The sequence below is a fragment of the Uranotaenia lowii genome, chromosome 1, assembly GCF_029784155.1.
Source record: "Uranotaenia lowii strain MFRU-FL chromosome 1, ASM2978415v1, whole genome shotgun sequence".
Taxonomy (NCBI): domain Eukaryota; kingdom Metazoa; phylum Arthropoda; class Insecta; order Diptera; family Culicidae; genus Uranotaenia; species Uranotaenia lowii.
This window is the reverse complement of record NC_073691.1, coordinates 159,015,024-159,031,754: the sequence shown is the minus strand read 5'-3', so window position 1 is coordinate 159,031,754 and position 16,731 is coordinate 159,015,024. Positions and strand designations below refer to the sequence as shown.

At 38.6% G+C, this 16,731-nt stretch overlaps 2 protein-coding genes across 3 annotated transcripts in view; one reads left to right on the top strand and one right to left on the bottom strand.

Moving 5' to 3' along the window:
- The window catches only part of LOC129740680 (alpha-mannosidase 2), a 313,476-nt gene that overhangs the window by 167,345 nt on the left and 129,400 nt on the right, over positions 1–16,731 (bottom strand). The window lies entirely within an intron of this gene.
- Positions 9,439–13,779, top strand: LOC129738070 (tigger transposable element-derived protein 1-like). Its single transcript, XM_055729253.1, has 3 exons — positions 9,439–9,690; positions 9,789–10,888; positions 13,302–13,779. The coding sequence occupies exons 1-3, from the start codon at positions 9,439–9,441 to the stop codon at positions 13,777–13,779; spliced, it is 1,830 nt and encodes a 609-aa protein (XP_055585228.1).

Sequence of the window (16,731 nt, the reverse complement as noted above, 5' to 3'; positions counted from 1 at the left end):
AATTTTCAAAATATATGGATATTTGAAAATTAAATTACGGAGGGTGGAGGAGGTTGAGTCACTGATAAACTGATATAACTCTGCACCACATTCCCATCAACCAAAGGTTCGTGTCTTAACTGCTTAGTAAGTGAATAATACACTGGTTGTGATGGGGCGCTAGCATTCAAAAATTACTCCACGTGTTCAAATGACACGTAGAAAAATATATAGAAATTTCATTATCTACAAGCATTTTTAGCCTGCTTTAATTTTTCTGCGTGCAAAAGTATAAGTTGCTATGGTGTTCAATTTTTGTTATGTTTTCCTCCCAGTGAAAAAAGGTCCCGATGGTTGAAATGTACTAGATTCATTGAGCTTTGAAATTTGAGGAACAAAATTTGAAACGTGCCTACATTTGAAAATCAATTCTTCATATTTAAAAAAGCTATTCCAATTAATAGGATATTAAAATTTGAAAAATAATTTCAAAATATAATTGAATTAAAGTTTTATAGTTTTTAAGAATTAATTTTAGCAAATGAATAAAAGTTATAGATTAAAAGGCTTTTAAAGCGAAAATGTTCTTTATCTTATTGAGGAAAAATCGCAGTTCTTTAAAAAGGGATATTCTGGTGAACGATGTAGTCTAGGTATTTTATTAGACAAAATACTTTTTAGATCATCTGAAATTTCTTCAAATTTCCCCTGTGGATAAAATTTTCAAAAGATCATACACTCTTCTTCAATAAGAATGGAATTGATCCGATACAGTGAAACTAATATTTAAACTAACTGAGTTACATAACTCTTCATAAAAAATATATTCGAATTGTGAAAAGAAAATTGAATGATTTACGAAAAAATCGAAATTTAGCTATTGGTATCATTACATGATCGGGAAACGAAGCTTAGGGAATTACTAGAAAGTTGGCGCCAGGAACTCTAGGCGATGAATATTTTTCTCTTACGCAGGGAAAGTTATATCAGCTTATCAGTGGTTGAGTCACATGAAGCTCAACCAGGGGCAAGTCCCCTATCTGAAATTTCAGTAACCGATTCAAATAATAGAAAAAATAAATTATTAGCTAACAATAGAGCCAGATTTTAGAATTTAATAAATAAATTTAAAAAAAAAATGTCTGCAAGTGTTTAGGACCGTTAAGGGTGACACCTTCTGGCCCTTAACCGTAGGTATTATAAAAAAAAGCTAAGTTAAGACCGTCAAATATATATATTAAAAAAAAAAAAAAAAAAAAAGATTTGTTAGGACCGTCAAGGGTGACACCTTCTGGCCCTTGATCGTAGGAATTGTAACTGAAGTTTAGCTCAGGATGATCAAGGGTGACGCCTTCTGGCCCTTGATCATAAAAAAAGGGGTGAGTAATGTGGCTCAGCATAATTTATGCTTCAGCCACCTGGCTAGAATTAGTCATTTCCCTCTGTTTCCCACGCTGGGGTTTACGGGTGTTTATCTTTAACTTAGTTTATGTTTATCTTTAACTTAGTTTATGTTTATCTTTAACTTAGTTTAGCAAACATTCGCAGTTAATTTTGAATCAGAAAAAAATAGGTTGGAAATCAAAAACTTTGATTTTGTTCAATAAACCACACTTTTTCCAGTTTCAAGTCACAGTTTTGAGGAAGTTCACGCTGCAGAAAGATTTTCCAGATTTGCAAAAGAATCACCAGCACAAAAATGTACAATCGCCAAAATTCCTGCTCATCTCAACTTCCGATCCAATTGCAAATCATCAAATAATACTGCTAGCCGTCTGGTCCATCAAGCTCCATCAAGCTCCATCGCAATGTATAACTTTATTCTGATTATCGGTTCAAAAAATTCACTTTTAGTGACCTTGATGCAATTCTAATTTTTTTTGGATTTAGTGATCTTAGGATTTCTAAAGCGTTCACACGGTACATGTATTTATTTCTTGACCAAAATCATCCAGCATTCCCTAATTAATCCCGGATATTCGAAAATGGGCATGAATTTGGAAAACTAGAGAAGTAGTGTTTGGTTATTAAAAAACATTAGTATTTTTCAATTCCAACCTGCTTTTTGGATTCAAACTCAGTCTCAAATCTATGTTTCATCATTTTGAATCATACTTATGAATGTTAATGAAGAAATCAATCAGTTTGATAAAGTTTTATAGCTCAAATTTCAAATTCCTTAACGCTAGAGGAGCATCTCTTAAAACCCCCTTTTGATACCTTTGAAAACCTTTAAAATTCTGGAAAACTCCTAAATTGCAGTTATCTATTCGAATGAATCGTAGAAGCATTATTATTCACTTTTACACAGTAAATTTTTAAAAATAATCTTGTTTTTGTTGAAAAACTCAAGTGGTGCTATTCTTATTTCGTACCCCTTTTTCACATTTTTGGTCCTGAAAGCCAATTGTTACGTCCAAAAAAAGTTAATTTTTTTTTGGCCCGCCACACTCCACCACACCAAAAAGCTCGATAGAGCCCCCTGGTAATGGACACTTTAGTTCTCAGCATGTCTGGCAGCAAACAGGTTAAATTTAATTTAAAAAACGCGAGCAAAAACACAAAATTTACGCACGCTGAGAACACAATATAGTCTAACTTTAAGGCGCGGAAGAATGTAATAAAAAGTAAGCAAATACAGTGAATCTCAGTGGAAAAAAGTTTTCCTTTTAAGATTTCTAAGACTTCTCGATGGAAGAAATTGAAGAGTATTAATAAGTTAAAAAAAAATATATTAAAATAAATTAAACTAATAGTTAAAATTAGGTGAAATTAAGCTAAACTACAGACAAACAAGCTAGAATAAAAAAAAGCTAGTTTGGTGATTCGTTGTTTATTGGTTTAATAAGTTCTTTATGCTTATGCTTGATTTATCCTTTAAGCAATTCAAAACAAACTGTGGAAGAAAATTTTCATAATTTTCAATCATTCATATTTTAACAAGCAAAACACATAGTGGTGCTATTCTTATTTCGCTCACTGTATTACTTCTTATTTCTCAATTTAAAGTCTTAGATTAAGAGAATTATATAAGTTTGTAGATAGCCCTGAAGTCATAGCATGTTTTCAGGCGAAAATTTATATTTTTTTTTGACAAAATCAAGATATCAAAGGATCGAAGCAACCTATAAGAGTGTCAAGACGTGAAAAATTGGCTCTTTCAAAAACTGTTGAAGTTTTCGAAAAAAATGAAAATTCTTAAAGTTTCGGTTCAGTTGGTTTAGTTCAACGGGGAATGAAGCCGGATTTTCTGTGATTTGGCAGATGGACTTGTGCTGCTCAGTTTCCCGGCTCCCTGATCAGGCGCCTTGGACCTCCGGACTAAAGACTGCACTAGAAATGAAGAAAGTTTGGATTCAGGGATTTAAAAGTTCTTGGGCCGGGACTCAAAGCTAAGTACCATTTTTTATCATTACACCACATTAATTGCATTCTAACGGAAAGGCCGTAAAAAAGGTTTTCATGTCGAAGCATTCGTAAATCGCTTATTTTTAAGAGGATGTTAAATCACTTTCAAAAACGTTGACATGAAATTCTACTGAGCAATTGTTTGTAATGATTTACGATCAAAAACTTAATCACTTTCATTTTTCTTCAACAAAAAACAAAACAAATGAGGCCGAAACAATTCCATTTTTTTTTGTCAGACCACTCCCTCCCCCCTTTTTAATTTGTCCGATAATCCAGAATTTCAAGGTATTTTATTGTAAAATATCACTTTTTTTCGAATATTCAATCAATTGGAAGCAAGAAGTGTAAGTTTCATCTTGATTGTCGTTTTCGAAAATCATTGAAAAATTATCAATTCTATTTTGAAATATTTTTCTCGAAATATCAATTTAGGCTTTGCAGTACTTATTTTAAATTTTTGATTTTGCAATTATGGACTTGAGCTAATATCATTAACCCATCATACTATCCACAGAGTAGACGGAAAGATACGAAGGCAAAAAATATGATCTATTCTAATTCTTATTGCTGTGAGTATAATGTTGGTAAGTTTCGTAATTTCATAATTCCTTTACAGCATTTAATGTTTCAATATTCCATATTTCCCAAATGACATAAATTAATGTTAAGGTCTTTCAATATTAAAAATATTATATGAAGCGTTTGGTAGGGATCTCCACGCTTCATTCCACCCCTGTATCCTGTATCTTTCGCGGTTTTCATCACATGGTTGGCCTGGCCGTAGTAATATCTGCAATGCATAGCAATATGTAACAGGTAATACGCTGAAAAGAAAAATGAAAGACGCAAGTCTTCCATTTTCCAGGATGCCTACATGTTTTGGCCATGTTGATGTAAGAAGAAGAAGAAGAAGAAGAAGTTTATCTTTAACTTAGTTTAGTTCTCCCGCTGCATAGGGCCGTGGGAAAGGTCCTCCACTGTTGACGATAGCCAGTGTCTTTTCTTGTATAAATAAAGTGGAACGAGGTTCCAAAGACATAGTATAAGTTTAACCATAGAAGTAGTTATTCTTCTTCCATCCGAAATTGCCACACGTTCGACAGGGCCGTTGTTTGCTGGACACCATAGTGGGAGCTTAACGCACTATGGTGCCCAACTCAGTCTTTTGGCCAAGTCGGAACAAAACCAGCCGGAAACAGACAGTGGAGGTGCTCCGGGCAGTGGTGCGTGCTCGTGGAGCAGTACAACCAGGAAGGTTGCCAGTCGACCGATGGAGATGGACTTGTACGCTCGTGTCAGTGCGTTTTTTCACGTTCTCTGTAGTAAAATTGGTTAACGTGCCGTTGTGCTGAAGCAGAGATTGCGTGTTCAAGTCCTTTCAATGAGCCGTTGTATCTTTTTCAGAATATTCATGAGGTTGGGTTTATCACCTTTCATTTAAATATCAATGAAATTTAATTATTAAAAAAATTAAGACCAATTTCTGACATCAGCGATGAGTTATTTGGCAGACATTTCCAGCAGAAAGAACTTAAAACATTTAAAAAAAACTTTCTAAAAGCCAGCAAAATACTTTTTGAAAATCCCTTCAAAAATCTTTATTCGAGCCGGCCTTAATCTTCCGTCTTCCACCGGAAAATGGATGGGCCCTTTAGGCTCCCGAAGCAATTTGAACAGTGAGAAAATTCCTGTTCCGTTCAATAAAGTCAACCATGAAGGCATCCGGAAAGCAAATAGTACAGGAAATGTTACACCACTTCGACCCGTCTTGTCAATAAATGTATGTAGGATACCTTTTCGAAAGGGGGGGGGGGGGGGGGGGGCAGAATAAAGGTTCAACCATCAAACTACCCTTATTTTTCGATAGGTTTTTTTTGCCCCTTTCTTACCCCTATGGCGCTATGAGTTGAGGCGAGAATCTCGAAAATCTTGATCTGGATTGCTACGATTCGATTTTCGTTTTGCTCAATTAGACTCTGATTTATTTCTTGGTGCCCGTCAAGCATTCCGGACTAGGGTGGCTAGGGTGCTTGTGGCCGAAATAATGACACTGCAAAGATGTTTTTTTTTTTAACAAATTAAAAAAAAATAATGAGAAACACAATGATACTGTCTTTGTTTTTGTGTCATTTAAATTTCGATAAGGTATCCATCACAAACCAATAATTTCAATAACATTCTGGTGGAATTGGCTTGAAGATTAAAAACTTCGAAATTCGATATCGATTTTCTATTTCGTTTTGACTGTCAAAACGGACCACCACCACAGTGTTATATTGATTTTGGTCGACGTGAACACGTCGAATCTCCCTGGGGCTGAATCGGAAATGTTTTCGATGTTTAGCTTCATGTTTGCTCCTCTTTCTGGTTGGCTTGGTTTATCTTTTATCGGTTTGGGCACATATGTATGTATCTCTGACAGAGTTTTTGTGTAACTGTATGGTACCACTTCGCTGCCGGGTGTCAATCCCGGCCGGTGGCCGGTATCCGGTACAGTATTAACACATAACCAAGCGCACCTGAACCGATCGAAATTGATAGTTACGTTATTCATTCTCACCTGGGACGTGAGATTTCGGTTAATTCGAACCGACCGACCGCGCGCCACCCGATTGACCGGAACCTGAGCGGAAGGGTGAATGAAATATGTATTGAATGCCGAGCGTTGGAAGGAATCCGATCAATGAATTTCCAATGGGGAGTCAAAAAATAAATGTTGAAGGTTATTTTTTAAGTTTTAATAGATTTGAATTATGATGATCAATGAATTTTATCATCCTAATGATTTCTAAAAATAATATGAATAGCTCTGGTGCACAGTGATGATCCGGAAGTTCTGGGTTCAACTCACGCCACATGAAAAATGACTTTTTTCATCATTAAACAAATTACTATGGATTAAAAAAGGGGAAAAGATACTGAAGAGCATTATCGCATGAGTGGAATTGAAGTCGAACTGTAAGGCAAATAACCATTCATTTTGACATGATTTCACTGCTCGACAAATTACACGTATCAAGAAAACACGTGCGTTGTCGAAACCGACAACTCGGCGACCTGTCAATCCGACCAGCAATTGCCGAAAAGCGTAGTGTCAGTTCCGGATCCGCTTACAGTAGTGGATATAAGCAGCCATAATGCCGCTTACCACTTCCGAATTGAAAGTGCCCCTTATTCTTGGAAATGGATACGGAACGTACATTGGATCGGTTCAAATATGTAATTCCAAAAATTCTATGATCTTTCGAGCTATTTTTAATCTTTCAAAGTATTTTTCTGTTATGATTCCTCAATCTGATTTGATATAGGTACCATAAAAAATTCAAGAGCCAAAGATCATTCAATTTAAACTCATTCAATAGTGTACCTAACATTGAGTCACTCCAATAACCGATCGCGGGAAAACCACCGACCGGTACCGAATCCCAGAAGCCCATTCTTAGCCCCGCCCCTTGCTCCCGAATGGGAAACTCTTTCTTTGCGCTGCAGCACTCGAGAACCGAGACACGCGAAAAGAGCCGATCCTTTACGGCGGACATTTCGAGCCTCGTTTGCATAAAACCTAATTCGCTTGCGATGGCACGTTCCGGGAGATTGAAAAGTAACGAAAATTGATGGCGACAAGTGTATGTGCCTGTTGCGCGCCCTCCGGACTCGGAATCGGAAGTGGGAAATCGTGAGTGGTACTATTTTTGTACTTCTTATTGCAATGAAAGGATGTGCCCTAGTGGGCAACAGCGGGTACAGAAGGAATATGCTAAGAAGGTTTTCTTGCTTACCAATAGAGTTTCGAATAAATTTATAGCAATATCGAGACGAAAGTGATTGATCGATAATACCGGCGAAGAAGCTTTCGCTTATTGATGAGGACAGCCTCCTAAACTGCAGCAATCGTACTTGAAAGATTTAAAATCACTTAATAGCACAACGCGATAAATCCCGCTTTTTTTCTTAAAACCAAGCGAGTGCGAATTTAAGCGAAGCAGTTCAAATCCGTTCGGCACTATCAGTCACGTCCGACTTTGTTTTACGGATTTTTGGTGACTGTAACACTGATCTATTTTTGGGTATAATTTATACTAGCATTGGACCAAGTTATCAGCCACCAGATTCAACGGAAAATTCGATTCGGCATCGACTGTGGGGAAACAAGTTGTGGAGCCCTTAAATTGGTAACCGTGACGCAAGAACAATGCATCAAACGGTCAGAGATAATGTGGTAGGTGGAAGTACAAGTTGTTTTTGAAAGCTGGTAGACAGGTAGACAAGCAGAAAAAATTTTTTCACAACGTCGAGCTGTCGAGGTCGAGTACACTATCAATTCATCCTTTACTCCAATCATGATATTTCGATACTCCAACGTCATTGGCATAAGATGTGAACACGATTGGCGATAAGAATACGATTTGTGATCGCTGGCATTGTCCTCCCAGAGCAACCACGTTGCGTATGGCAGAAAGAAACAAAAAAAAACTGTTTCACGTCTTTTCCTATCACAGCCTTAGGTAAACAAGACGGGCTTGTGATATAGCTCAGTTGGCAAGTCTGTTGTCTCCTGAGCCGATGTCCGCGAGTTCGAGCCCAAGAGTAAACATAGAACACAGTTGTACCGGATAAGTTTATCAATAACGATCCGCCAACTGCAACGTTGTAAAGTCGCGAATGCCATAAAGTTGGTAAAACGACTATAATCGAAACGAAACAAAAAACTTAGGCAAACAGGACTAGAATCCATCATCGGTAATGTGCCAGGCATCCAGCGAGGATAAACTTCACACTGTACAACAGCAAAGCTGCCCGACTATAAGCAGTTTTGTATGTGTATGTAAGCAGTGTAATGTATGACGTTTCTATGTATCTTAGTTTCCTCTGTACCTATTATTACATGTACCTTGAACTCACAATAAACACACCAGATATCCACCTACGTTACATGGTGTCAGAAGCTGTGGCTTCTAGTCAGCAGAAAAAACTGTTTTTCAAACAAATAAAATAATCAAATTGTGGAAAAGTTTCGTGATCGCGTGCAAGGATCGTGAAGATTGTCGATTTTACGGGAAGTGGCTGTTAATTTATCGAGAAATTCGATCACAAAGTTTTCGGGAAAGCAGGAGACAAAATGGCGGCCGCACAGGCAGCAGGATTATAGCCACCAAAACCTTTGGTTTTGGGTGACAACATGGCTGAAGTGTGGAAATCTTGGACCCGCCAGTTTGTTTGGTTTGCTACAGCGACACAGCTGAATGACAAACCACCACAAGTGCAAGTAGCCACTTTCGTGACAGTGATTGGGGCGGATTGCATTCGTATCTTTGATACATTCAATCTTACGCCGGAAGAAGAAAATAATCTAGTAATGATAAAGGCCAAGTTTGATGAATATTTCATCCCCAAATCATGTGTGACATACGAACGTTACGTGTTCAACCAAATTTCTCAAAACTAAGATGAGTTGACAGAAACTTTCATAACGCGAGAACAAGCAAAAAAGTGTGACTTTGTGCAATTGCACGATTCCCTGGTGAAAGATAGGATCATAATTGGGTTGAAATTCACCAAACTTGTGCCGCAACTACTGAATGACTCATTGACCCTGGACAAAACAATTGAAATGTGTCGGAACCATGAGTTGACTGCCAGGCAGTCCCAAGCGATGGCATCCGTCGCAGTTGCTGATAAAGTGGAAGTCTTGAAAATGGACAGAAGACTAGGAAGAAAAAGTGAAAGAAAAGTGGACATGAAATTGAACAAACAAAGATACGAGAGTGATGAAAATACACCGGATTCTTTTTTTAAACGATTGTTGTGTACGTGCAAAAAAAATCGTGTAAAAAAAAAGATCAGGCTATCATGGAGATTTTGTTCAACCCTGTCAACAGAAAAACGTAAACTTTCTTTCCTCAGCGGTGTTTTCGTAGTGAAAAAACCCGATCGAGTGCCTGTTTTTCCAGCGTCCTCTGATTATTGGATCCATTGGTACGTTTTAATAACCTAAATCTAACGTAATCATCAAATAATTGTTATGACATTACAGGCGCAACTTTGTAAATGACCACGCCGGAGAAAAAGTCCAGGCGCTCCTTAACGCTGGAGATAAAAATTCAAATCCTCGATTGCCTTGCTCAAGGTGCTACTCCGGCAGTGTTTAGCAGGAAGTTCGGTCTTAATGACGCTACAGTGAGGACAGTAAAAAAGAACGAAAAAAGAATCCGTGATTCAGTGGCATCTGGAACTGATTTGTCAGCAAAAAAATCTTCTTACGCTCGTGATCCCGTAATAGAAAAGATGGAAAAGCGCTCAGTTTGTAGATCGAGGACCATAACCAAAAAAGGGTTCCTGTGGATAGTCCAATCATTCGGGAAAAAGCTCTGAAACTGCATAGCACCCTCATCCAACAGGAACCATCTTCGAGTGATGGAATCAAATCTTTTAGCGCTAGTGCCGGTTGGTTTTCTGGTTTTCTTAAGCGCTATTCTCTCCACAACGTTAAGCTCCGGGGAGAAAGCGCTTCAGCAGATGAAACCGCCGCAAGAAATTATCCGGCAGAATTGGCTTCCATAATTCGGGAGGGAGGCTACAATGCCCACCAGGTTTTCAACGCGGATGGATCAGGTCTGTTCTGGAAACGCATACCGACTAGAACCTATTTGGCCAAAATCGATAAATCGACAAACAGGTTGAAAGCTGCGAAGGAAAGAATTACGCTTCTTTTTTGCGCTAATGCATCGGGAGATCATCTTTTTAAGCCACTTTTGATCAATCGATCTTTGCGTCCTCGTGCCTTAAAGGGCATGGATTATGATCAGCTTCCGGTACATTGGTTAGCTAACCAAAAAGCATGGGTCACGCAAGCCGTTTTTAGACAGTGGTTCGAGGAAATGTTCATCCCTGAAGCTCAAGCCTATTTGGAGACAAAGGGAGAAGAGTTTCATGCTTTTCTAATTGTGGACAACGTCCCAGGTCATCCTCCGCTGGAATATCCGAATGTGAAAGTGATATTTTTACCACCAAACACAACATCGTTGATCCAGCCCCTCGACCAGGGAATAATAGCTAACTTCAAGAAACTTTACATAGGCAGGACGATGCGATTTATTTTGGAAGCGATCGAAAAGGATCCGACACTGACCGTTCCAGAAGCTTGGAAAACTTTCACTATGAAAGAATGCTTGGAGCAAATTGGAGCGGCTCTTCTAGACATCAAACCATCGACTCTTAACGCTTGCTGGCGATCTCTTTGGCCTGAGTGTGTGCAATCAACCGATGTGCAGCAGGTAAACCACACGTCGGAAATTATTTTCCTGGCTCATGTCATCGGTGGCGAAGGCTTCGACGATATGGCTGAAGAGGATGTTTGCGAATTGTTACAGGAACCAGTGCTTGGGGATGAGGATCTTATAGAGATGCTGCTAACTGAACCAGAAGAAATTGCTGATGAGGTTTCCGTTCCAGAATTGACTTCTGAAAAGCTGGAAGAAGGTTTCAGACTGGCAGAGCAGTTGGGAAATCATTTTTTAGAAAACGATCCTGTCCCGAAAAGAGCTAAGTCGTTCTATAACGATATCCAATATTGCATGGGAAGTTACAAGGAACTTCAGAAAATCTTGAACAATCCTTGATGGAAAACCATGAAAATTTTCCTTTTTATTTCGTTTTCATAAGAATAAGCTGTGTTTTTTATAATCAAATATGAAATAGAAATTGAATAAAGAAACTTTTAAGTTATTTTTGTTAAATTTATGTTTTCGACCGTTATTGGTGTTTTATTGTAATATTGGCTATTTTTCGGTCTAGGGATTCAATCAAACAACTTAGTTTTTGAAATGCCCGACGTTTCGACCATTTTTGGTGGTCTTTTTCAAGGGTACTGGAAGTTTATTATTATTTTTTAACATTAGAATGAGCATTGTTAGCATAATATGTAGTGTGTAGACTCACTTATCTGTCCGTTGTTTTTGTCAATTTAGTTTTTGTCCAACGTTTAGGAGTCCAGTGTTCGCTGCTCTTCTGTGGGAATATTGTCGTTAATTAACTTCTCACTGTTATTTAACTAGATTTCTTACGGATTTAATCGGTGAAAAATAATAATTTTTCATCCGATATTCTATGGTCGCACTTCTACTTCAACCTACTTTTCAAATTATGGAATCTATTGTGTGGAATGTGTGGATAAGGTTGGAGGCCGGGCTATCTGAGGTAATGGGTGGAAGTTGTGCTGTTGGACTATTTACAATGTGTGGGTTTTGTGTTTTGGAACGAATATTATTGCTAATTTTGGATGTGGTTTTGACTGTGTGTAGTATTCCTGCGTATGTTGTATTTAATTTTGCTGTGTCTGTCCTGTAATTGACGGTGTTTTCTGTATTGGTGATGTGGCACATCTCCAATATACGGAGCGTTGATGTGTATTGCGCTCTATCGATGATTTTGGCTCTCGCGTGTTCGAATCGATGTTCTGTTTTGAGAACATGATCCATCATAGCTGTGGTATCTCCCAGTTTTGACTTGATGTCGGTGATGCTGGATAGTCGGTGATCTTTGATATTGGAGAGCGGAGTCACCAGCATCACCGACATCAAGTCAAAACTGGGAGATACCACAGCTATGACGGATCATGTTATCAAAACAGAACATCGATTCGAACACGCGAGAGCCAAAATCATCGATAGAGCGCAATACACATCAACGCTCCGTATATTGGAGATGTGCCACATCACCAATACAGAAAACACCGTCAATTACAGGACAGACACAGCAAAATTAAATACAACATACGCAGGAATACTACACACAGTCAAAACCACATCCAAAATTAGCAGTAATATTCGTTCCAAAACACAAAACCCACACATTGTAAATAGTCCAACAGCACAACTTCCACCCATTACCTCAGATAGCCCGGCCTCCAACCTTATCCACACATTCCACACAATAGATTCCATAATTTGAAAAGTAGGTTGAAGTAGAAGTGCGACCATAGAATATCGGATGAAAAATTATTATTTTTCACCGATTAAATCCGTAAGAAATCTAGTTAAATAACAGTGAGAAGTTAATTAACGACAATATTCCCACAGAAGAGCAGCGAACACTGGACTCCTAAACGTTGGACAAAAACTAAATTGACAAAAACAACGGACAGATAAGTGAGTCTACACACTACATATTATGCTAACAATGCTCATTCTAATGTTAAAAAATAATAATAAACTTCCAGTACCCTTGAAAAAGACCACCAAAAATGGTCGAAACGTCGGGCATTTCAAAAACTAAGTTGTTTGATTGAATCCCTAGACCGAAAAATAGCCGTTATTTTTGTTGTTAAGTTATTGTTCTGTTTGAATATTGTTCCGAATCGTCCGTAGGTCAGTTTCACTCTTTCGTAAGAAAACATCATAAATGAATGTTGTACAACTTATTTGAAAATGTGTCTGTTTTTCAATTGTTACGGATTTTCCGTAGAACGTGATAGTGAAAAATCTGGACCATGACTATGAATAAACATGTTTTTATTTATTGAACTTTGCGATTGGTTCGAAAAATAAAACAAAATGTCAAGAAATTCAAATTACGGACGTTCCGGAACTATAGAAGGATGGCTGGATGTTTTTAATGGTCCTGGGAGGCTCAATATCATAACCAGGTATCACTTCATTATTATTCCATGTTTTTGTGAAGCTCAAATAGGTTCCACTTGTTGTTTTTGTAAATCGTCTTATTTCGAGAAAATCGTTTAAAAAAATCGTTTAAAATAAAACCGTGTAAAATAAGATCGTTTAAAAAAAGAATTCAGTGTATACAGTGTGAAAAGTGTGGAAGAAATCATAAAAAGTTAAAAAGTGTCCTGCTTACGGAAAGGAATGCCATACTTGTGCCCGCAGAGGACATTTTGCCACTCATTGTCCCACCAGGAAAGCAAAAACGATCCACGCAGTGTTGGCCGAAAATAGGAGTGGTGAAAGTTCAGAAGAAGAGCTGTTTATCGGTGCTCTGGAAGCCTTGGATGAAGGAGAGGATTGGTTCGAAACAGTGAAAGTTAATATCAGCAAAGTTTCGGTGAAATTAGATACTGGTGCCCACTGCAATGTTCTCCCACTTTGGATGGTAGAGAAATTAGACCTGTTGCCGCTAAAACTCTCGCCAACAAAGTGGTTGCTGACGTTCTCCAATCACAAGATGCTAGTTCTAGGGGAAGTTGACCCAGTTTGCACCGTAAAGCAAAAGCAGACCCGGATTACGTTCAAAGTGGTCGAGGAACGAGTGATACCATTACTCGGTAGGAAAACATGCATAGCACAGAATCTGATAACTCGAATCGACTCTCTCGAGATAGATGACGTCGAGGTGTACGATGGTCTTGGTTGTTTGAAATATATGACATCGACCTAGTAGAAAACGCACAGTGGGAAAGTCGACCAGCCAGGCACGTTCCACACAGTATTCGGGATCAAGTGAAGAAAGAACTTGACGCAATGGAAAAACTGGGAGTAATCCAAAGGATTCATGAGCCTACACCAGTAGTAAGTGCCATGGTTTTAGTTCGTCGTAACAACAAATTAAGAATCTGTATTGATCCATCACAGGTCAATCAAAATTTGCTGAGACGTCATCACTCGCTGACGACAATGGAGGAAATTTCTGCCAGACTGAAAAATTCAAAGTGTTTCTCCATATTAGACTGCAAAAAAGGGTTTTGGCAGATTCGTGTCACAGAAAGAACATCCAAATACATTCAATCACATTCGGTACCCCTTGGAGAAGGTACTGTTGCAAACGGCTCCCTTTTGGTTTGGCATCAGCACCAGAAGTTTTCCAAATGGTTATGCAAGATATTTTGGAAAGAATAGATGGAGTTGAGTGTTCAATGGACGATGTACTGATACATGCCGAGAACGAGCCTCACCTGGAACCAATCACCAAGGAAGTTATAAGCCGCATCATTGCCTCCGGTTTAAAGCTAAATAAAGAAAAATGCATATTTAACAAACCGAAGGTAAAATTCCTTGGACATCTTGTGACATCAGGAGGTCTAATGGTAGATCCTGATAAGCTGACAGCTGTTCTGAACCTCAAAACACCATCCAACAAACTGCAGCTGCAACGGGCGTTGGGGATGATTACATATCTGGCCAAATTTGTTCCGAATTTGTCGGCTATAACTGCCCCACTACGAGCGCTACTCTCCAAAGACGCTGCTTGGTCCTGGGAAAGCGAGCAGGAGCTTGCGTTCCAGAAAATAAAGAAGCTCATGATCTCCCCACCCGTACTGGCATTTTATGACGTCAATCTTCCCATTGTTCTTTCAGTAGACGCCAGTTCGAATGCATTGGGAGCTATGCTCATGCAGGAAGGAAGACCAGTTGCCTACGCTGCTAAACTTGTCCAAGCCTGAAATGAACTACCCTCAAATAGAAAAAGAAGCAGCAGCTATTAGATTTGCTTGCCGAAGATTTCATCAATATATCTACGGGAAAGCCCTCAAAGTCGAAACAGACCACAAGCCTCTCGAATCTATCTTTCGGAAACCTTTGGATAGAGCGCCGCCAAGATTACGCAGAATTAGACTAGAAGTTGCACAGTATAACCCACAAGTCGTTTATGTTAAGGGAAAGAACATACCGATTCCGGATATACTCAGCCGTGACGTTGCACACAGCATTGAACCGGAAGCAGAAGAACAACTAGAGGCTCATCTAGTTCTGCAAATGTCGAAAGATTCGTGCAAAGAGCTACAGCAGCATACTGAGTCTGATTCGGAAACCCGCCTGCTGAAGGAGGTTACTTTACGAGGCTGGCCGGATCTAAAAGAAGATGTTTCTCTGGAGCTAAAAAAGTATTGGTGCTTTAGAGATGAGTTAGCTGTGTATGATGGGCTGGTATTCAAATCTAATCAGGTGGTAGTGCCACTGGGATTGAGGAAGAAAATGTTGAATGCAATTCACTGCGGCCACTCTGGTATTCAGTCCTGTATCCGGCGAGCAAAACAGGTCGTGTTTTGGGTGAATATGAATACCGATATCCAGAACCTGGTTGAAGGATGCAGCATCTGCCAACGTCATCAGCGCTGCAATTCGAAAAGCACAATTGCCTCAAAGGATGTTCCTGAATGCCTTTCGAAAGAGTTGCTTCGGATTTGTTCCATTTTCGAGGTGCAGACTACGTAGTCATCGTAGATAGTTACTCCAACTTCTTTGATTTCAAAAAACTCTCGGATCCTACCTCTGAAGCTGTCATCTTGGAAATGAAAACATGGTTCTGCGTTTGACAGACTGACACATAACTGTCTTCTTGACTAATATTTGACAAAGGCCTCAGTGTACGGACAATTTTTTGACGTCGATTTTGGGACTTTCTATACAAAATAATTTGGATTGTTTATAAGGTTTAATTCATAAACATTTTTATACTGATCTACAGGACTAGTTTCTGCAGCGAATGATGTGATTGTAGTATTTTTATTGACTAAAAAAGTGCACTTTTTGATGGTTTGGATTTCAAGGTACGTGCTGTACGGACATTTTTTTGAAACAGTGTATATTAATGTCAATATCGCTCAAACAATGTTTGCCTTGTATTGACGACCCCCTGCAAAATGAGGAGTCCAACTAATACCCACATTATGAAGGTTACATGGGGTGTTTAGTCGTTCACAGCGTTTTAGATTAAATCGGGAGCCACCATCTTGAATATCACGATGGCGTCAGAAAGCGAAATTCGACAACTTTTTGTTTGGCTCTTTTACCCTATACCAATATTATGAGGATTTCATGCAATTTGCAGTGATCTAAAGCATTTTAAAGTTAAGCAAAGCTGCCATCTAGGATTTCAAGATGGCATCATAAAGCAAAATTTGGTTTCTTCTTGTTTAACCGTTGCACCCAAAATTAATATTGTGGAAGTTTCATACGATTTTAAGTCATTTACAGCATTATGAAGTTAAGAGGCAGCCGCCATCTTGGATTTCAAAATCGCGTCAGGTAGCGAAATTCGCGTTCTTCTGATTTAGCTCTTAAACTAGGCTTGCCAGATGGTTTTCAAAAAAAGCGGGACATTTTGAGAGAAAAAAGCGGGACACAGCTGAAAAAAGCGGGACATTTTAAAATTTGTTTAAAAAAGTCATGAAATGTATGTAACATATGTGAATATGTTTTTTTATCTACTCAGTGCGGTGCTTTTTTACTTTATTATAAAGTTCTATAAATCAATAACAGAGGCAAAGTTCAGTTTATATAACATCTGCTTTCCGAACCAATGTCTTTGTTTTTAAATCCAGACGCAAACAAAGTTGAAGCTTTTCAATGCCCTTGCGTCGGTAAAAAAAAAGTGCGAACGACACAAAGA